The sequence below is a fragment of the Macrobrachium rosenbergii genome, chromosome 12, assembly GCF_040412425.1.
Source record: "Macrobrachium rosenbergii isolate ZJJX-2024 chromosome 12, ASM4041242v1, whole genome shotgun sequence".
In the NCBI taxonomy this organism is placed as follows: Eukaryota; Metazoa; Arthropoda; class Malacostraca; order Decapoda; family Palaemonidae; genus Macrobrachium; species Macrobrachium rosenbergii.
Window position 1 is genome coordinate 25,383,001 of NC_089752.1, and position 21,914 is coordinate 25,404,914.

Here is a 21,914-nt window from a genome sequence, read left to right on the forward strand (position 1 = left end):
TGCTGCATCAAACGCTCCAATTTTAGAGCATCAATTCCCTGTCCCAAGTGGACTGAGGACAGGCAGAAGCATGGCTGGAGAGATCGAGGCTCTTTTAGATAACTACAGCACCACGGAGGAGAGCACAGCAATACTGGCCAAGCATATGGAGGGAAAAGCTAAGGCAACCCGCTCACCGGAGAGAAGAGCCAGAGAGCAACATGGCGGAAGTTCGTGAGAGTCATTACAAAGGCCTCTCGAAATAACCCCAGAAAAATGGAGACAACGGTTCGAGGTCTTGCCAAAATGCGCTGGTCTTGGACGGAATGGGCATGTCACAAAAACCCAGTCCGATGCGCCGCTGGTTCGACTCCTTGGCCTGCACGACGTTGGAGGATCTTTTTTCAATCGGACCATGCTGAAGATATTTCCAATGTGTGCCAGGGCCTGTGCAGTATATCTTAACGATAAACAGCCTCCACACTTATGGAAAGCTTGTCGATGGCTGATTCGTGGGAAACCTTCAATCAGTCGCATAGCACCTCTCAGAGCGAATCATCCCTCCCGCCTACCTCTCTCGAACTCCACTCGCCCGAAGATGGACTGCCCTAGCAAGACCTGTGCAACTATTGCAAGAAGGGGCCATGCTGAAGCTGAGTGCCGATACAAACTCGGCACAATAAGCAGCCTAACCCTACCAGCCAGAACTCCGCTCCCGATTCACCCCGCTCAGCCCTCTCCTCCAACAGTTACTGCAGGCCACAGGCCCATCCAAAGGCCCGTACAAAATCCTGTGGCTGCTAGCCACTACAATGCTGGATCTCCGGCCTGTCCACATCATGTCCCCACCACCAATTTGTCAACCTAATCAGCACTTCATTTTCTGCGGCTGGTCCGCGATCGGATCACTGCCCGAGGGCTGAAACCCAGTACATCTCGGTGGCCCTCTTCAGAGCACTAGCCTGCCCATGACCCTTCCGGTCACAGTAGACACTGCGGCAGATATTAGCCTGATCGCCAGGGCCTGGGTGCCAGCCGGTGCTGTGGTTGACCTGAAGAAACGCGGTGGGAAATGAAGTGGATAGAGGGAGCCACACCATCACCGTTCCACTGTCCAACTCCAGGTTGTGACACCTTGGGGCACGATACCCACCGCGGCGTGGTAGGTGGAAATTCGGCCCGGTGGTCTTCTTGTTGGTCGGGATCTTCTCTGAAGCCCGTCTGCGCCACTCCGCGCTACTCCGCACGCCACCTCACTCCACGGAGGCCCCAGTTGTAACTCCCAAAAATGACAAGCCTCCACCTTCCGCCCACCAAAGTGGTCCGCGGAAGGGCACCACCCAACCTATTTCAGGCCTAGCCTCTCCAATCGCGAAGGGCTGGCCCACCAAGAGTCCTCCCTCCGCGAAGAGATTCAGGAGGAGCAGTACCGCTGCAGGACGTGCAAGCCGGGCAGACCACTCCAGCACAATTGGGAGGGCTGCCCAAGCAAGCAACGCCAGCGGGCGCCCCCGAACAAAACTCACCGAGAGGCTCGATCTCCTGCTGGGGCAGGGAATCTCTGCCGCAGCCAAACCCAAATCGTCCGAGAGAGGTATTGCACCTCCGGACCTTGTCAGGCATGCCTGACCTCAACTGCTGCCAGTGCCACTTGCGAGCACTGAGCAGTGCCAGACTCCGTCCGCCCACGGACGTTGAGCTACCAATGGAAAAGGCCCTATGCGGGTCTAAATCATGAGGCTTAATCCGGGAGATTTAGGATTCCCCATGCAGTTGATCATTGCGACTGGAGATTTCCAGCACCCGAACCTTCTTCTTCCAGGGTTTGACTCCAGGGGATGAACCCTGGAGGATCGAAATGGTACCCCTTCCTGGAAGACCAGGAACTGGCATCCTCGGGCGCAGAAATCGAGATCGCTCGCTCCGGTTAATCGCAGCAGCCGGAGTAGGAGTCCCGCAGCTTTTGCAGTGCCCTGACTTCGCGCCGCGAGCCCTCTGGCCTGTCCCAGTCGGTGCTCTCATCACCTGCTGGGCCAGCTACTGATAGGCCTTGGAGAAACCGAAGAAGAAGAAGAAGCGGGAAGCAAGGCCAGTAGTTGCCGAGCTTCGCTCATCCTGGCACTAGTGCCCTCTCGGCACAGTGCCTAACATCTAAAGTGATCCTGGCCCTTGCCCAGAGAAGGTAGCCAGTGTGATCTCTTCCCCTTTTATTTGTATACCTAGCCTTCGGCCGCCTTAAAGTAATGCGGTACATCAATTTAGTAACCTTGTTCTTTCCACTTACCACCGAGCCACCCAGTAATCATGTAAGTAGCCTAACTAATTTCAGTAATCTTAACTATTGTGAAACGAGCGATGCTTGTGACACGTGATGGCCTAAGACCTCAGTGAGGCACCCATTTACTTATCATATGAGGCAACCCTCAAGGAATTAACTAGTAAATTTTAATTGTATTAAACATAAACCTTGTTGTAATTTAGGTTAGAATGTTAACTCTTATGTTGGTGCTACGATCGGGTTAGGATAGGTTAGGCTAGGGAATATCATAGAGAACGTGCCACTAGGCTAGGTCTAAAACACATCATGATTGTAGGAGGTAGCCTATAATAACAGTGAGCACCTTTTCAGTACTATTAGAATTAGGTAAAGTAGTGATTATAGCTCATATCCTATCTAGGGTTAGGTAGTTCTGTATGGTAGGCTAACCAGGACTAATCTGCTCGGGAAGGAGAGTAACCTGAGAGGCGAACAGCTTGTAGTATAGACCTTCACGCCGAAAAGGAGTGAAGGCCCTCTTAAGAGGGAGCTTTTATAAAATATTACTGCTGTTAGCCTCTCGATGTAGTTTAGGTGTAGGAATATTAGGCCAATTGACCTCGACAGAGAACATCTCTGCCCGCCCGGTAGGGTAGGCAATTTAAAATAACAATCACTGCAGTAGACAAATGGCGCATAGGCTGGAAAGTTTGTAAACAAAATATGCTAGGGCATTAGGGACCTAAGCCTCAGAGAGGTTTACGCTCAATGACCCTAGTTATGGTGGCCCTTAAGCTTTATTCTATGCATTCGGCGATGCCTTTGTCAAGGTCGGATTGCCGGGGCGGTATAAGCCCTCTGGAAGAACGGGAGCAGGTCGGGTCAGTCAGTGAGAGAGATCCCAGCGGTCACGGAACCAGGGTGGCGCTGCGTGCGTGCCGAACGATATTCTTTATTACTTTCTCCTCGTCTATCTTAATTAGTGAATTGGGGAAGACTGCCAGAATCGACTCCTGAAGTCCCTCGTTTGCGCATGGCGACTGACGTTCACGGTAAAGTCCGATTTCTTGTTGAAGCTTAGTGATTGACTAGTTCTTTTCTGTATTTCACAATTTTTCTTTTTGTTTCTTCCTTCAGCCACCACTTAGGGTATATGTTTTACAAAGTCTAGATTAAGCCTAATTATTTTTATTGTTAGCTTCAACCCCATTATTCCAGTAAAATACCTAGGATTTAGGGGTAAGCAAAATCAGGTTAAATCTCGATGCTTTGATTGCCTGTCCGAATGTTTGGGGAGAACCGTTGCGTTTAAAATCAAATTCATCTCAAATATTCTTTGTTAAGGTTAATAACCCTTAACTGGCGACCTTTGGCTAATTAACGTCTGTCTTTGAGGTTAACTTTTGGCTTCAAGTGACAGGTTCGTGTAATCTTGGTTTTACAGGGCAGTAAAAGTACATTAAATTGAATAATACATGATCAAATAAGACTCTAACAATATATATATATATATATTATATATATATATATATATTATATATATATATATATATATATATATATATATATATATATATATATTATATATATATATATATATATTATATATTATATATTATATATATATATATATAAATTTCTGACTCACGTCGAGGATCGAACCCAGGTCTCTCAGGTGGAAAGCAAGGGCGTTACCCACTGGAGCCATACAAGTCTAAAGAAGTTGGAACCTGAGCAACTGCACCCAAAAAGAATTACCTGGGCAAGCTAACTGCTTGCATACCAGCGAGGATTTTCCCCAACTTCCCGACTCAGCAATGACCCAATAGACAACATTTCATTCGAATTATCCCTTCTGGTGAATAAGATAGAAATCATCAACACACAATCACGTGTGGAACAGAAATAAATTTCTGACTCACGTCGGGATCGAACCAGGTCTCTCAGGTGGAAAGCAAGGGCGTTACCCACTGGGCCATACAAGTCTAAAAAGTTGGAACCTGAGGCAACTGCACCCAGGAATTACCTGGGCAAAGCTAACTGCTTGCATACCAGCGGATTTTCCCCAACTTCCCGACTCAGCAATGACCAATAGACAACATTTCATTGAATTATCCCTTCTGAGTGAATAAGATAGAAATCATCAACACACAATCACGTGTGGAACAGAAATAAATTTCTGACTCACGTCGGGATCGAACCCAGGTCTCTCAGGTGGAAAGCAAGGGCGTTACCCACTGGGCCATACAAGTCTAAAAGAAGTTGGAACCTGAGAGCAACTGCACCAAAAAGAATTACCTGGGCAAGCTAACTGCTTGCATACCAGCCAGATTTTCCCCAACTTCCCGACTCAGCAATGACCAATAGACAACATTTCATTCGAATTATCCCTTCTGAGTGAATAAGATGAAATCATCAACACACAATCACGTGTGGAACAGAAATAAATTTCTGACTCACGTCGGGATCGACCCAGGTCTCTCAGGTGGAAAGCAAGGGCGTTACCCACTGGGCCATACAAGTCTAAAAGAAGTTGGAACCTGAGAGCAACTGCACCCAAGGAATTACCTGGGCAAGCTAACTGCTTGCATACCAGCCAGTTTTCCCCAACTTCCCGACTCAGCAATGACCCAATAGACAACATTTCATTCAATTATCCCTTCTGAGTGAATAAGATAGAAATCATCAACACACAATCACGTGTGGAACAGAAATAAATTTCTGACTCACGTCGGGATCGAACCAGGTCTCTCAGGTGGAAAGCAAGGGCGTTACCCACTGGGCCATACAAGTCTAAAAGAAGTTGGAACCTGAGCAACTGCACCCAGGAATTACCTGGGCAAGCTAACTGCTTGCATACCAGCGATTTTCCCCAACTTCCCGACTCAGCAATGACCCAATAGACAACATTTCATTCAATTATCCCTTCTGAGTGAATAAGATAGAAATCATCAACACACAATCACGTGTGGAACGAAATAAATTTCTGACTCACGTCGGGATCGAACCCAGGTCTCTCAGGTGGAAAGCAGGGCGTTACCCACTGGGCCATACAAGTCTAAAAGTTGGAACCTGAGCAACTGCACCAAGGAATTACCTGGGCAAGCTAACTGCTTGCATACCAGCGATTTTCCCCAACTTCCCGACTCAGCAATGACCCAATAGACAACATTTCATTCGAATTATCCCTTCTGAGTGAATAAGATAGAAATCATCAACACACAATCACGTGTGGAACAGAAATAAATTTCTGACTCACGTCGGGATCGAACCCAGGTCTCTCAGGTGGAAAGCAAGGCGTTACCCACTGGGCCATACAAGTCTAAAAAGTTGGAACCTGAGGCAACTGCGCAGGAATTACCTGGGCAAGCTAACTGCTTGCATACCAGCGAAGTTTTCCCAACTTCCCGACTCAGCAATGACCCAATAGACAACATTTCATTGAATTATCCCTTCTGAGTGAATAAGATAGAAATCATCAACACACAATCACGTGTGGAACAGAAATAAATTTCTGACTCACGTCGGGATCGAACCCAGGTCTCTCAGGTGGAAAGCAAGGCGTTACCCACTGGGCCATACAAGTCTAAAAGAAGTTGGAACCTGAGCAACTGCACCCAAGGAATTACCTGGGCAAGCTAACTGCTTGCATACCAGCGAGTTTTCCCCAACTTCCCGACTCAGCAATGACCCAATAGACAACATTTCATTCGAATTATCCCTTCTGAGTGAATAAGATAAAGAAATCATCAACACACAATCACGTGTGGAACAGAAATAAATTTCTGACTCACGTCGGGATCGAACCCAGGTCTCTCAGGTGGAAAGCAAGGGCGTTACCCACTGGGCCATACAAGTCTAAAGAAGTTGGAACCTGAGAGCAACTGCACCCAGGAATTACCTGGGCAAGCTAACTGCTTGCATACCAGCGAGTTTTCCCCAACTTCCCGACTCAGCAATGACCCAATAGACAACATTTCATTCGAATTATCCCTTCTGAGTGAATAAGATAGAAATCATCAACACACAATCACGTGTGGAACAGAAATAAATTTCTGACTCACGTCGGGATCGAACCAGGTCTCTCAGGTGGAAAGCAGGGCGTTACCCACTGGGCCATACAAGTCTAAAAAGTTGGAACCTGAGAGCAACTGCACCCGAAATTACCTGGGCAAGCTAACTGCTTGCATACCAGCAGTTTTCCCCAACTTCCCGACTCAGCAATGACCCAATAGACAACATTTCATTCAATTATCCCTTCTGAGTGAATAAGATAGAAATCATCAACACACAATCACGTGTGGAACAGAAATAAATTTCTGACTCACGTCGGGATCGAACCCAGGTCTCTCAGGTGGAAAGCAAGGGCGTTACCACTGGGCCATACAAGTCTAAAAGAGTTGGAACCTGAGAGCAACTGCACCCAGGAATTACCTGGGCAAGCTAACTGCTTGCATACCAGCAGTTTTCCCCAACTTCCCGACTCAGCAATGACCCAATAGACAACATTTCATTCGAATTATCCCTTCTGAGTGAATAAGATAGAAATCATCAACACACAATCACGTGTGGAACAGAAATAAATTTCTGACTCACGTCGGGATCGAACCCAGGTCTCTCAGGTGGAAAGCAAGGGCGTTACCCACTGGGCCATACAAGTCTAAAGAAGTTGGAACCTGAGCAACTGCAAGGAATTACCTGGGCAAGCTAACTGCTTGCATACCAGCGATTTTTCCCCAACTTCCCGACTCAGCAATGACCCAATAGACAACATTTCATTCGAATTATCCCTTCTGAGTGAATAAGATAGAAATCATCAACACACAATCACGTGTGGAACAGAAATAAATTTCTGACTCACGTCGGGATCGAACCCCAGGTCTCTCAGGTGGAAAGCAAGGGCGTTACCCACTGGGCCATACAAGTCTAAAAGAAGTTGGAACCTGAGCAACTGCACCCAAAGGAATTACCTGGGCAAGCTAACTGCTTGCATACCAGCGGAGTTTTCCCCAACTTCCGACTCATGCAATGGCCCAATAAGACAACATTTTCATTCGAATTATCCTTCTGAGTGAATAAGATGGGTCATCAACACACAATCCACGTGTGGAACGAAATAAATTTCTGACTCCACGTCAGGATCGATTGGTCTCTCAGGTGGATCTTATTCAGGGCGTTACCAGACTGGGTACACAAGTCTAAAAAGTTGGAACCTGAGAAGTTGCACCAAAAATTACCTGGGCAAGCTAACTGCTTGCATACTTGAGTTTTCTAACTTCCAACTCAGACAATGACCCAATAGACAACATTTCATTCCAGGTTATCCCTTCTGAGTGAATAAGATAAATCATCAACACACAATCACGTGTGGAACAGAAATAAATTTCTGACTCACGTCAGGATCGATCAAGGTCTCTCAGGTGGAAAGCAATGGCGTTATCCACTGGGCCATTGTCTAAAAGAAGTTGGAACCTGAGTTGGCTGCCCAGGTAATTACCTGGGCAAAGCTAACTGCTTGCATACCAGCGTTTTTCAACTTCCCCGACTCATGTGACCCAATAGACAACATTTCATTCGAATTTCCCTTCTGAGTGAATAAGATGGAGAAATCATCAACACACAATCACGTGTGGAACAGAAATAAATTTCTGACTCACGTGATTGGGTTGATGATTTCTATCTTATTCACTCAGAAGTGGATAAGCGAATGCGTTACCCGCATTGAGTCATTGCAAGTCTAAAAGTTGGGGAACCTGAGAGCAACTGCAAAAGGAATTACCTGGGCAAGGTAACTGCTTGCATACCAGCGCAGTTTCCCTCAACTTCCCGACTCAGACTTGTATGGCCCCATGACAACATTTCATTGAATTATCCACCTGAGTGAATAAGATGGTTCATCAGCACCTGTCGGCGAGTCAGAAATAAATTTCTGACTCCACGCGTGATTGTGTGTTGATGATTTCCCACTGGAGCATCTTAGTCTAAAAGTCACAGAAGGGATAATTCAATGAAATGTTGTCTATTGTTTCCATTGGCTGAGTCAGGAAGTTTGAAAATTTCGTTTCGAATTATCGCTCAAGGTGAATAAGATTCGCCATCAATTCAGCAAATGCTCTCAGGTTCCAAATGATTTTAGACTTGTATGGCCCAGTGGGTGGAAAGCCTTGCTTTCCACCTGAGAGACCTGGTTCGATCCCGAACGCGAGTCAGAAATTTATTTCTGTTCCACGTGATTGTGTGTTGATGATTTCTATCTTATTCACCAGAAGGATAATTCAATGAAATGTTGTCTATTAGGTCATTGCTGAGTCGGAAGTTGCAGGAAAACTCGGCTGGTATGCAAGCAGTTAAATTTCAGGTAATTCCTTAGGTGCAGTTGCTCTCAGGTTCAACTTCTTTTAGACTTGTATGGCCCAGTGGGCCGCCCTTGCTTTCTCACCTGAGACCTGGGTTGATCCCGTGTGAGTCAGAAATTTATTTCTGTTCCACACGTGATTGTGTGTTGATGATTTCATCTTATTCACTCAGAGAGGATAATAATTCGAATGAAACGTTGTCTATTGGGTCATTGCTGAGTCGGAAGTTGGGGAAAACTCCCACTGGTATGCAAGCTAAAGTTAGCTTGCCCAGGTAATTCCTGGGTGCAGTTGCTCTCAGGTTCCAACTTCTTTTAGACTTGTATGGCCCAGTGGGTAACGCCCTTGCTTTCCACCTGAGACCTGGGTTCGATCCCAATCACGTGAGTCAGAAATTTATTTCTGTTCCACACGTGATTGTGTGTTGATGATTTCTATCTTATTCACTCAGAGGATAATTCAATGAAATGTTGTCTATTGGGTCATTGCTGAGTCGGGAAGTTGGGAAAACTCGCTGGTATGCAAGCAGTTAGCTTGCCCAGGTAATTCCTTGGGTGCAGTTGCTCTCAGGTTCCAAAGGGAACTCTTTTAGACTTGTATGGCCCAGTGGGTAACGCCCTTTGCTTTCCACCTGAGAGACCTGGGTTCGATCCCCACGTGAGTCAGAAATTTATTTCTGTTCCACACGTGATTGTGTGTTGATGATTTCTATCTTATTCACTCAGAAGGGATAATTCGAATGAAATGTTGTCTATTGGGTCATTGCTGAGTCGGGAAGTTGGGGAAAACTGCTGGTATGCAAGCAGTTAGCTTGCCCAGGTAATTCCTTGGTGCAGTTGCTCTCAGGTTCAACTTCTTTTTGACTTGTATGGCCCAGTGGGTAACGCCCTTGCTTTCCACCTGAGAGACCTGGGTTCGATCCCGACGTGAGTCAGAAATTTATTTCTGTTCCAATAATGTGATTGTGTGTTGATGATTTCTATCTTATTCACTCAGAAGGGATAATTCAATGAAATGTTGTCTATTGGGTCATTGCTGAGTCGGGAAGTTGGGGAAAACTCGCTGGTATGCAAGCAGTTAGCTTGCCCAGGTAATTCCTTGGGTGCAGTTGCTCTCAGGTTCCAACTTCTTTTAGACTTGTATGGCTCCAGTGGGTAACGCCCTTGCTTTCCACCTGAGACCTGGGTTCGATCCCGACGTGAGTCAGAAATTTATTTCTGTTCCACACGTGATTGTGTGTTGACTTTCTATCTTATTCACTCAGAAGGGATAATTCAATGAAATGTTGTCTATTGGTCATTACAGGAGTCAAGTTGGGAAAATCACTGGTATGCAAGCAGTTAGGCTTGCCCAGGTAATTCCTTGTGCAGTTGCTCTCAGGTTCCAACTTCTTTAGACTTGTATGGCCCAGTGGGTAACGCCCTTGCTTTCCACCTGAGAGACCTGGGTTCGATCCGGACGTGAGTCAGAATGATTTATTTCTGTTCCACACGTGATTGTGTGTTGATGATTTCTATCTTATTCACTCAGAAGGATAATTCAATGAAATGTTGTCTATTGGGTCATTGCTGAGTCGGAAGTTGGGGAAACTCACGGTATGCAAGCAGTTAGCTTGCCCAGGTAATTCCTTGGGTGCAGTTGCTCTCAGGTTCCAACTTCTTTTAGACTTGTATGGCCCAGTGGGTAACGCCTTGCTTTCCACCTGAGAGACCTGGTTCGATCCCACGTGAGTCAGAAATTTATTTCTGTTCCACACGTGATTGTGTGTTGATGATTTCTATCTTATTCACTCCAGAAGGATAATTCCGAATGAAAATGTTGTCTATTGGTCATTAAGGAGTCGGGAAGTTGGGGAAAACTGGTATGCAAGCAGTTAGCTTGCCCAGGTAATTCCTTGGGTGCAGTTGCTCTCGGGTTCAACTTTAGACTTGTTAGACTTGTATGAGAGACCTGGGTTCGATCTCGGCGTGAGTCAGAAATTTATTTCTGTTCCACACACGTGATTGTGTGTTGATGATTTCTATATATATATATATGTATATATATATATATATATAATATATATATATATATATATATACATATATATATATATATATATATATATATATATATATATATATATATATATATATTATATATTATATATATATATATATATATATATATATTATATATTATATATTATATATTATATATTATATATTATATATATATATATATATATATATATATATATATATATATATATATATATATATATATATATATATATATATATATATATATATATATATATATATAGAGTTTGATGAGCAACTGAACAAACTGGACTCTTCAAAGCTGTGGCTAGACAGCTTTCTGTCAGCTTGAGAAAGTCAACCCCAAACTTTACCAAGTCAGATGGACCCAATGTATAGAAGTTGTGTGTCGTAAAGGAAGGTCACTCCATCTCTAGACCTTCGATTGCTAAGATAGCTGAATTTCTGTTATTCCTTAGAAAAGTCAAGGGACTTTCGTATTCAGCTGTTACTGGCTACCGCTCAATGCTGAGCAGTACATTTAGCTTCCATCTCCCAGAGATTTCTACTAGCAAAATCATCCATGATTTATTGCATTCTTTTAAGATTGAACGTCCTGTTTTGCCGAATCGGGCTCCTCTGAGATTTGTCAGAAGTACTTCATTTTCTCTGTTCCTAAGCCCTTTGTTGGCCGAGTTGGTTGAGCTTCAGACCGTCATTCGATGGGCCGGAGTTCGATTCCCGCCGCCGGCTGATGAAGAGTTAGAGGAATTTATTTCTGGTGATAGAAATTCATTTCTCGCTATAATGTGGTTCGGATTCCACAATAAGCTGTAGGTCCCGTTGCTAAGTAACCAATTGGTTCTTAGCCACGTAAAAATAAGTCTAATCCTTCGGGCCAGCCCTAGGAGAGCTGTTTATCAGCTCAGTGGTCTGGTAAAACTAAGCTATACTTACTTTTTTACCTGCCTTTGAACCCATTGAAGCTCTAACACTGAGACAACTGACTAAGAAGGTGTTTTTTCTCATGGCCTTAGCTACAGCAAAAAGGGTGGGTGAACTTCAGGTGATTTCTAGGTTAGTCTCTTATTCAGGAAATGATATACATTTGTCTTTTCTACCAGAATTTGTGGCAAAGACGGAGTCAGAAGTTAACCCTCTTTCTTGTTCATTCAGAGTTCTTTCTCAGGAAGAGTTTGTTGCTGGCAACCCAGCGGAGATGTACTTATGCCCAGTTCGAGCATTGAAAGTTTATTTGTCAAAGGTGGAAAAACTCCATCCTCGTCCGCATACACTTTTCGTCTCTCCACGGACACTTTTCGTCTCTCCGCAGAATCCGTCCTGTTCGCTGTCAAAGAACGCAATCAATTACTTTCTGAGGGAGGTAATTTCCCAAGCTTCACCAGGTTGTTGTTGTTCTTCTTCTCCGTTGTCTTCAAGCCCTGTATTACCCCGAGCACACAGCATTCGAAGTTTTGCCACTTCGTCTTCCTTTCTAAGGAATTATTCAGTATCTTCTATTCTGGAAGCGGCTACTTGGAAATTCGTCTCAGTATTTACTTCCTTTATTTAAGAGATGTTCAATTAAGCCTCATTCGGGAGAATTATTACGCCAGATCCTTAGCGACTAATTCTGTCATCATAGGGTGCATTCATTTAACTGAGGAGCTCATACAGGGTGCGTTCCGTTTAACCGAAGGGATATTCTTTTAGTCCATTGGTTTGGTAGTTGAGTTTCCTCCACCTCTCGCCAACCTTCCGGTCCATCTGCAGACATTCCCAGCTCTCCAAAGGACCTCGTTCTTTGTGACGGGGTGAAGACAATGCTGAAGAAGGGCACTGTAGAAGTCGGGACAGATCAATCTCCAGGCTTTTGCAGGAGGATCTTTCTTGTAGAGAAAGTGTCAGGGAGATGGTGACTAGTCATAGATCTTAATGCCCTGAACCGATTTGTTTGCCAGACTTGGTTCAAGATGGAAATGACACGATCAGTGCTCGCAGCCATCAGGGAGTACGACTTCATGCTTACAGTGGATCTACAGGATGCATATTTCCAGATACCCATCCATCAGTCCTCCTGCAAGTACCCCGCTTATCTCACGGGACGTGTACCACGCCAGGGCACTATGGCCGAGACTTTCAACTACTCCCCAGGTGTTCACAAGAGTGTTCACCCTTGTGTTGACTTGGGCCCTTTTGCATGGGATACGTCTTCTGAGGTATCTCAGTCACTGGCTAGTCCTGGCAAACTCTTGTTCGAAGTTGCTCCAGGAAAGAGATCACCTTCTCGAGTTTTGTCGATGTCTAGGCATTTTGATAAACCTCAAGAAGTCAGACCTCATACCCAAGCAGGTGACAAAGTAACTGGGCATGCTGATAGATACGGCAGCAGTGAGAGTCTTTTCGTCAGGCTCTCATGTCAGCAGGTTCAGGGAGGTAGCGTAATCGTTCCTGTCCCAGCAGGAACAACCGACAACCAGCTCAGACGTGGCAAGTGGTTCTCAGTCACCTTTCATCTTTGGAGAAGCTTCACCTTTGTTCCCTCCAATGCAGATTGAAGTTCTGGACTCAAGCAAGGGATCCAACATCCCTTCCCATTCGTCTCTCAAGAAAAGTGAGACAGGACTTAGCCTGGTGGCTAGACAACAGGAACCTTGTAATAGGAGTTCAGCTTCATGCTCCCCCTCCCACGATGTTTCTGTTCTTGGATGCTTCAAGGGAGGGATGGGGTGCACACTTGGAGGGGTTACTAACCTCCAGGGTGTGGAATCAGAATGACAAGCACCTCCACATCAACATCCTGGAGCTCAAGGCAGCCTTCCTAGCTCTCCAAGAATTCCAGGATCGAATGATTGGGGCACTCCATGGTACTTGGTAGTGGCATACGTCAACAGGCAAGGGGATCTCGTGTCTTCAGCTTCATCAGTTGACAATGCAAGTGCACGAGTGGGCAGTAACACACTAAGAGGAGTTGTCAGCCAGATACATCTCAGGCAAGAGGAATGTAGTGGCAGACAAACTCAACCTTCAGGATCAAGTGATAGGGACAGAATGGAGAGATTGTTCAACCTTTGGGGATATCCAGTGATAGACCTTTTCGCAACCCAGCACAACAGAAAGTTGCCGGTGTTCTGCTCCGTCGTCCCAGACCCTTGGGCTGCAGTGGAGGATGCCTTTCAGCACCCTTGGGACAGTCTTGACACACACTTTTCCTCCGTTCTGTCTTATTTGTCAGGTGATTTGTCAGGTGATCAATAGGGTAATGATCACCACGAACCTCAAAGTGACCCTGGTGGTACCCAGATGGTCACATGCCGAGTGGTAGCCAGACCTGCTACCTCTGCTGTCCGAGGCATCGAGAGAAATTCCTCTCTGACACAACCTCCTTTGCCAACCCCACATAGAGATGTTCCTCCAGCCCATAGAGCTCCTGCAAGGGGAGGCCTTTCCTACCGAAAAGCATCAGGGATGTCTGGATATCTTCAGAAATCATCTGCGGGCTTCTACCAAGGGAAATGGGCCATCTTCTGTGGTTGGTGTCTTGGAAGGGATTTCTCTCCTGTCAGAGGTACTATTCAGGAGGTAGCGGACTTTCTCGTCTTCCTTCGCTGAGAGAAGCATCTCTCTGTCTCAGCAGTTGGGCTGAGAGCGCTTGGGCTTAGTCTCGCCTAAAGGACATAGGGATTCTTCTTCATGGGAGATCTCCATGCTGATGTGAAGCTTCGGTCTCTCTTGCCCTCCCCAGGGAACTTCAGGACCCCCTGAGTTCCCAGACTTCGCCCTTCAAGCCTGACTGGTGAACTTTACAAGCCTCTACGAGAGTCATCAGACAGGGATCTGACCCTCAAGACTGTATTTCTGCTTGCCCTGGCATCGGTGAAGAGAGTAGGTGAACTCCATGATCTTTCTTATAATGTTAAACACTTGAGGGGATGGGGATCTGTTTCATTCGAATTTGTCCTGGAATTCGTAGTGAAGACTAGGAATCCATCAGTCCCTGACATTAGATCCAAGTCCTCAATCCCTTCCCTAGAGGACTTTGTAGGTAATGAACCAGACGAGATGATACTTTGTCAAGTTGGAGTACTGCAGTGCTACCTGAAAAGGACTCGACTCCTCAGGCCTGGATGTCGATGAATTTTTGTTAGCACTGGCAAGACCAAGAAAGAGGAGTCCAGGAACACAATCTCTTTCTGGCTTCGTGAGATTATCAAGCAGGCATACTCAACGTCAAATGCAGAGGATTCGGGTACGGTCCAGCCGAGAGCTCACGAAGTCAGGGGCATCACTCCATCCTTCAAACTCAAGAAGAACCAGTCGGTGCATCAGGTGCTGAGAGCAGGCATGTGGTCATGTGAGACGACGTTCACCTCCTTTTACCCGAGGGACATTGCCAATAGGTCCTTGGACACCTTTTCCTTGGGTCTTGTAGTGGCTGCTCAACAAGTTGTGTAGCTCATCAAGTCCCCCTGGCGGGACAGGTAGCATCTGGTTTAAGATATATGGTCGTAGAAGTGAGAGCGAGTGTGTGAGACTGCCCCCCCCCCCTTTCCCTTTCTTGTACCTCTCCTCTTTCGGCGGGTGGAGGATAGGTTTTTAAGCTGTCATGTGAGGTGTCAGCCTTTGTATTTTTTCCATTGTTGACAGTCTAACAGAAACAGGAGAGTCCTGCCCTCTCTAGCAAAGGAGAAGTTAGCAACAAAACCAACCTTGTTGCTTTATCTTTGTTTGTCTCCCGACATAGTGTTCTTCCAAGCCTTTTCAAAAGTAATTTTGCTTCTAAATCCATTACTTGGAAAAGCCCAGAAGCCTGACAGTTGAGCACACAATTGTTCCCCAGATCAGAGACGGGGTACTTCCTTTGCTTGACATTACATGACCAGGAAAAAGTACTAGGTGAGGCAAACCTCCAGTCTGTTATGAAGCTTACTGAGATCCTCCCACCAATTAGTGAGTCTTCTTGTGTAAAGACCGAGGGTTTGTATTTGTGTAGGAATAAATGACAAATATTGGAAGTAATTTTCCTAACATACAAACCTCAGGTCTTTACATACACTGCCCACCTCTAGCCACCCCTCATTCTGTTACCTGGGCTATAAAGCAAGTGGTTGCACAACTCAGCAAACAATCCGAACAATCTTGTGTAGAATAGCTGGCTCCAGCTCACGCCGAAGGTAATTCCTATATAAAGACCTCAGGTTTGTATGTTAGGAAAAATACAAATTGCTTCCAAAATTCATCATTTTGCAAAGGGAAAATGCCACATGGTATAGTGTTCTGCTTTCCCATTCAAGACCCTTGGGCTGCCTCATGTACACCTTCCAGCTCCACTGGGACAATCTGGACATCTTTGCATGTTCCTCCATTCATTGTGATATGGAGAGGGATCAACTGAGTGTTTGTTGCTCTAGGCCTCAGATTATCTTGATTGGTCTGTATTGGCTCCATGCCTATGGTTATCCTGATCTGTTAGCTCTTGTGACCCACTCTTCTATGTTAGTCCCATGTTTTGAGGTAGTCTCCAGCCCCTGTGCCAGGAAATAGGCCATCTTCTACAGTTGGTATCCAGATGATGATCATCTCCTTGGCTGGATATATTATTCAGCAGTTTGCAGACTTCCTAATCTACCTTCAAAAAGACAAGCTCCTCTCAGTCCCTACTAGGAAAGTCTTAACTTATTCAGGCTTGAGCTAAGATTTCTGACAGGAGGACATGGACCTTTCTTTCTTGGTGGAGTTGGCCATGCTTATAATGATCTTCAAATAGTCTTGCCCAGTGTGAGAGCTCTGGCCTCATGAGTTGGTGGCCCCAGATCAAAATTGCACAGTCAGGACTGCTTTCTACTAGCCTCAGTGTAGATGGAGCATGTTGAAAAGTTGCATAAACCGTTCACACATTGTCCAGCTTTTCGAGGGTTGGGAATCCCCCCTTTTCTCATTTTTTCATGAGTTTGGGAAGAAAATTCAGAACCAAACTGTTTCTAACATAAGATATTCAAGAACTTTTTTATTCCCTCTCTTTGAGACATTGTTATTGAGGATCCAGATGAGATGTTTTTGTGCCCAGTGTGAGCCTCCTAGTACTACCTAGAAAGAACCTGACCTTCTAGGCTGTGTTGGTGTCTCCTTATAGTACCACCAGGCATAAGATTATGTTCAAGAACACACTTTATGGTTTTATGAAGCAATCAAGCTCCTCTCAGACAATAAGCATCTTGCTTAAGGTACTTAAGAGAGCAAAAGGCTGGATGTTAAATATGTGAGCAAGTGGCTTCTCTCTCCACCTTGTTTGCTTTCCTTCTTCTGCAAGATGGCACCCAGGCAAAGTAAGTGCTGGACAGGCCATGATGCATGCTATTTAAGGGATATTTAGTCATCTGTTCAAAGATATTTTGATAGAATTCACATTTGTGGGAAAGCTAGTGATTAACTAGAGTAGTAACAGCATTCTTCTTCTTCTTCTTCTTCTTCTTCTTCTTCTTATCGATCAGCCACATTACTGTTCTATATTCCCCTCCATCAAGCACTTCATTGTTAATTTGGTTCACATTCATGTCATGAGTCTGAGGTATTAATTAACATATGTAACAGTCTCCTCATAGCTTTGTAAGAATGCTGACATAACTCGGCACCCAAGTAATTATGCCTTTCCAAGCACTAAGTTAAATTTTATGTTTAAGGAACAGGAACTTGTTTCTGATATGGGGTTTTTAAACATCCTCGGGAAGATTATTTTAAACATCCTAAACACTTGTATTTTTTGTATTTCAGGAATTATCTGGTTCTAATAAAATTTTATGGTCACCTTCTCAAAGACAGCTACAAGCAAGTAACCGCCCAAGAGTGCTGTTTACTGGCTATAAAGATGCACAGGATGAAAAAATTGTGCTTGACCTAGGTACGTACTGTATGTGCTAAGGCAAATTTAACATTTATCCCCCTGTAAATTTTTCAGGAATGTTGTATATTTTTAGATGTATGTTGCATTACTTTTATTTTAATTATGTTTTTAAATATTTACAAACCCATAAGTTTTATATTGACATTTTGCTTAACAAAGACATTAGCCTTAGTGTCAGATGAGCAAAATGATAGTAAAAGGATTTTTGAGGGTAGGCAGTCACATGTTTCACATAATATAACCACTTAGACTGCACCTGCCTGTTGGTAGTTCTGGATTTTCACCAGACATTGTGTTTACATGACATCACCTCAGCTTTTCTTAATTGTTTTTATTATATGTGATAAAGGATTTTTCAATCTGAAAGCAGTGTAGCTGTGGCGGAAGAGAAAGGACAGAGTAGATGGGTCAAATAATGTCACAGCCAAATGAGAGTCACAAAATTAAACACCGAGCCCCTGAGGCTTGTAATGTTGCCTGTGCATGTTACTAACTTGTCTTGTAGTGAGTCACCCATTCCATCCCAGCCATCTGGTGCTTTCCAACCACTCCCATAACATCATTGCTGGCATTCTTGGGTATGTTATTGTTTTAGGGGACTGCAGCCTCACCATCTCAGTCTGTGGATTTGCTGGTTTCTGCTGTCTTGGGTCTTCCTTTAGACATGATGGCTTTCAACCCTGATGGAGATGATTCTCCATCAGGTTTTGCACCTGATAGATTTGGCTGCTTTGTTAGACCTTCACCTTTTTACTGAGGATGATCATGTTAACTGGTGCTCTCTTTCATCAGCTTCTATGTTGGCTCTTATGAGGGCAGATAAGTTTAAGTTATCCTGCTCTCATTCTGCTTGATTCATAAAGTGTAGAGCTCATGAAACCGGAAGGTTCTGTGGCCTAATAGTGAGGCAGAAGGGCTTATGAGGTCAGTATAGTGTTCAAATGAAGTGCTCTCTTTTGCAGAAATTGCTCATAGCACTGCTGCTTATTAATTTTGCAAGGTATAAAAAGAAAGGGAGAGAGAAAAGTTAGTCTTGAAGAGGCAACGATTCTAAATGAAGCATATTAGTATTTACCCTTCTGTAATAGAGTAATTTCCAATGCCTCAATAGAATATTTCATGTTTTTGCCCCTCAGTTGCAAAGATACTGGAATAGTTGTTTATATTTATATTATATAAGGTAGCCACAGCTTAATGATCTGTTGTTGTTTTTGATGCACCTCATCAGTGTCTCATTAACCCTGCATTGTTAAGACCATCACCAAAGAAGTCTCGAATCAGGAGAGTAGGAATATCTCAGCACAATCTTTGAAGTCTTCCTTCAAGGCTGCAACTGCAGATGGTCCTGCACCAAAATTCTGTGTAGAATATCGACCCAAGATGTCTTTAGAGTTTTTTTTTCTTCCAGTAAGTCTTTTTTGGGGTGATCAAGGCTTTCATTCTAAGAGAAAGAATTATTATTTGAAACTAAAACTGATGTTTTGAGCCATCAGAATCCAGCAGGAGACCATCAACAGAGTTTTTGGATTGTCCGGCAAAGCTTTGGAGGAGGGCCTCAACAGAGTTTTCAGATTGTCAACAAAGCTTTGGAGCAGAAATTTAGGTGGTGGAGGTTATAAGCATCCACAATTTCCTACCTTAATACATTTATCACTCGGAGACATTCCGAGTTTTGTAGGAGATCAGACATTTGTTATGCAAGAAGGTGATCAAATCAGTTTTAGACTTGTCAGAATTTTTACAACCACCGTTTTCTTGATTCGAAGGCCTCAGAGGGCTGGATACCAGTTTGGTCCGTGGCCATCCAGAAGGGTGACTGGATAATTTCACTCTATGTGAGAGGTCTACTTCCATGTTCCAATGCATCCACAGTACAGGAAGTATTTACACTTTGTCTTCGAAGGGAAGGTCTTCAAATTCCAGCTCTGTGTTTTGGTCTGAGCATGGTGCCATAGGTATTCACTTGCATTTTGGTACCATTAGCGGGATGGAGTCATTTGCCAGGAATCTGAGTTCTCCGAGACTTGGATGACTGGTTAGTGCTTGCTAACTTGTTTCAGGCAGTCTTGAGGGTGAAGAATTGTTTTCTGCATCTGGCCTTAATGCTAGACATTCTGATCTACCTCAACAAGCCTGTGCTTATTCTGGCTCGGTTAATCATTTCTATGGGGAAAAAGATTGATTCTCGCTTTTCAAGCTTTTCCAACAGAGACGAGTAGACAATTTTCTATTACTACTGAGAGAACTTAAACCCTTAGAATGCCTCCAGCCAAGAAGTGGCTGTTTTTTTGGGTCACATTGCTGCTCTAGAGAAGTTTGTCACATGACCCATCTAAGAATGAAGTGAATTCAACATTATCTCAAGAACTCTTGGGACCCAGGTTTTGTCTTCTGGATTCAGCTGTAGTGATAATTCCTTCTGATCTTTTTGGTTCTCTTTATTGATGGGGAATTCAGTCAAGGTTGCTGATGGGTCTTCCTCTAGACCTCAAGAGCCCAGGACTCATATTGTCTTTGGATGTGTTGGGGTCAGCTTGGGGAGTCATGCTGGGGAACATCAAAATGTTGGAGTTGGAATGTAGAGGAGAGCAAGATTCATATAAACAACATAGAGCTTTGGCTGATTAGAAGGGTCTTATGCAAGCGAATCATATAGTCAAAGTGAAGACGATCACATTCTACTCTGACAGTTCAGCCTCTCTTTCTTACATAAGGAGGCAGAGAAGCTTCACCGTTTGATGAGTCCAGGAACATCATTCTTCTACCACATTTGTTTCCAGGGAGAAACGAATGTTATCACAGACCAACTCAGTAGGAAAGGGCAGTTTTTTCTGTCAGACTTTATCAGCGAATATGTCAGAAGTTGTGGAACCTTTGGGGAAACATCGATATGTTGCAACTGCCCAAAATGCAAAACTCCCAGGTTACTGCTCTCCTTGGTGGTCAAAACTAGACCTTTATGCTTTCCCTTCATTTACAGTTTAAGGACAGTAATCAGTTGAGAGTGTCAGGGAACTCCAGGGTGATTTTGATAACTCCTTGGTGGCCACAATTATTGAAGAAAGAATAAGGAGTTGAGCTGAAGGTTGAAAAGTGTATACAGGCACTTAAAGATTGGGGTCTGAAGGTAAGTAGGATAAAGATTTGGTATCTGTGGGTGGGAGGAGAAGGAAGACAGGGAACAGTGAAATTGGCTCAGGATGACATCAAGAGAGTCAAAACTTTTCAATATCTAGGATCAAATGTGACTGACATTGGAGATATGGGCATTGAAATCAACTTCAGATTATAATGTGCTTGGGTAAACTGGAGAAAGTTGTCAGGGTTATTGTATGACGGGAGTATTAGTGCAAAGGTTAAAGGAAAGTTTTACAGAAGTGTAGTCAGACTAGTGATGGTTTATGGAGCCAAAATGTAGCTCATGGAGAAGACCCAAGAACAGAAAATGGATGTGGCAGAGATTAGGATGAGATAGATGTATGGAGACACAAGTGATAGAATCAGAAAATGAATTTATTAGAGGAACAGATAAGGTGGGGGAAGTATTGAAGAAGGCCCATGGAAGAAGACTACAGTGGTTTGGTTATGTTATTTGGAGAGAAGATCATATGTGTAAAAGGGATTGTGAGCATGGAGGTGGAGGACAGGAGACGAAGAAGGCCAGAGTTGAGATGGAAGGATAAAATAGCAAATGACATGCAAGAGAAAGGATTGACAAGTCGGGATGCGTTGGACAGAGGAAGGTGGAGAAGGCTGATAGGTAAAAGCAACCCCTTATAGGAATGAGTAAAGCTGAAGATGAAGAAGTGGAGGAAGCTCTGCTATGTTCAGTTAGATCTCTTAAAAATTTATGTGAACATAATTAATTCTTTAAGAGGAGATAAGAATTAATTTTGTTGTGTTAGGAGGCCAAGCACTCTTGTGGCAAAGAAACTGTGTCCATGTTCTGTGTATTAAGTCAGTGCTTGCAGAATTGAACCTTGATCTTTTACCATTTTTTAAAGTAAACCTCATGATGGTCATGCTCTATTTACAAAAAACGTCTCCGTGATGCGTGGCGTTAGGTGAGTTAAGCGCCGAAAAAAAAAGTTTCAAAAATCACAGCAGCTTTAGTTTTTAAGATTAAGATTTCATTTTTGCTCCTTTTTTTGTCATTGCCTGAAGTTTAGTATAAAGCCATCAGAAATGAAAAAATATCATTATCATATAAATATTGAAATATATGACAGAAAAAAATTTTTCATATATAATTTTATACAAATGCTTGCTATGAGCAAAACAGTTAAAGCTAATGGATTATTTTTTCTTTGTATTCTACACTAAGTACGATGATTTTGGTATATAACAAATTGTAAAACGATCAAAGCAACACAGAGAAAATATTATCACAATATAATGCA

The 21,914-nt window shown here is 43.9% G+C and overlaps 1 protein-coding gene across 2 annotated transcripts in view; it reads left to right on the forward strand.

Annotated features, from left to right (window-relative positions):
- The window catches only part of LOC136844447 (mediator of DNA damage checkpoint protein 1-like), a 214,415-nt gene that overhangs the window by 141,741 nt on the left and 50,760 nt on the right, over positions 1-21,914 (forward strand). For both annotated transcript variants that reach the window (XM_067113693.1, XM_067113694.1), the window contains exon 10: positions 17,385-17,511. In XM_067113693.1, coding sequence (XP_066969794.1) covers positions 17,385-17,511 — 127 coding nt within the window. The remainder of the gene's footprint in view (positions 1-17,384; positions 17,512-21,914) is intronic.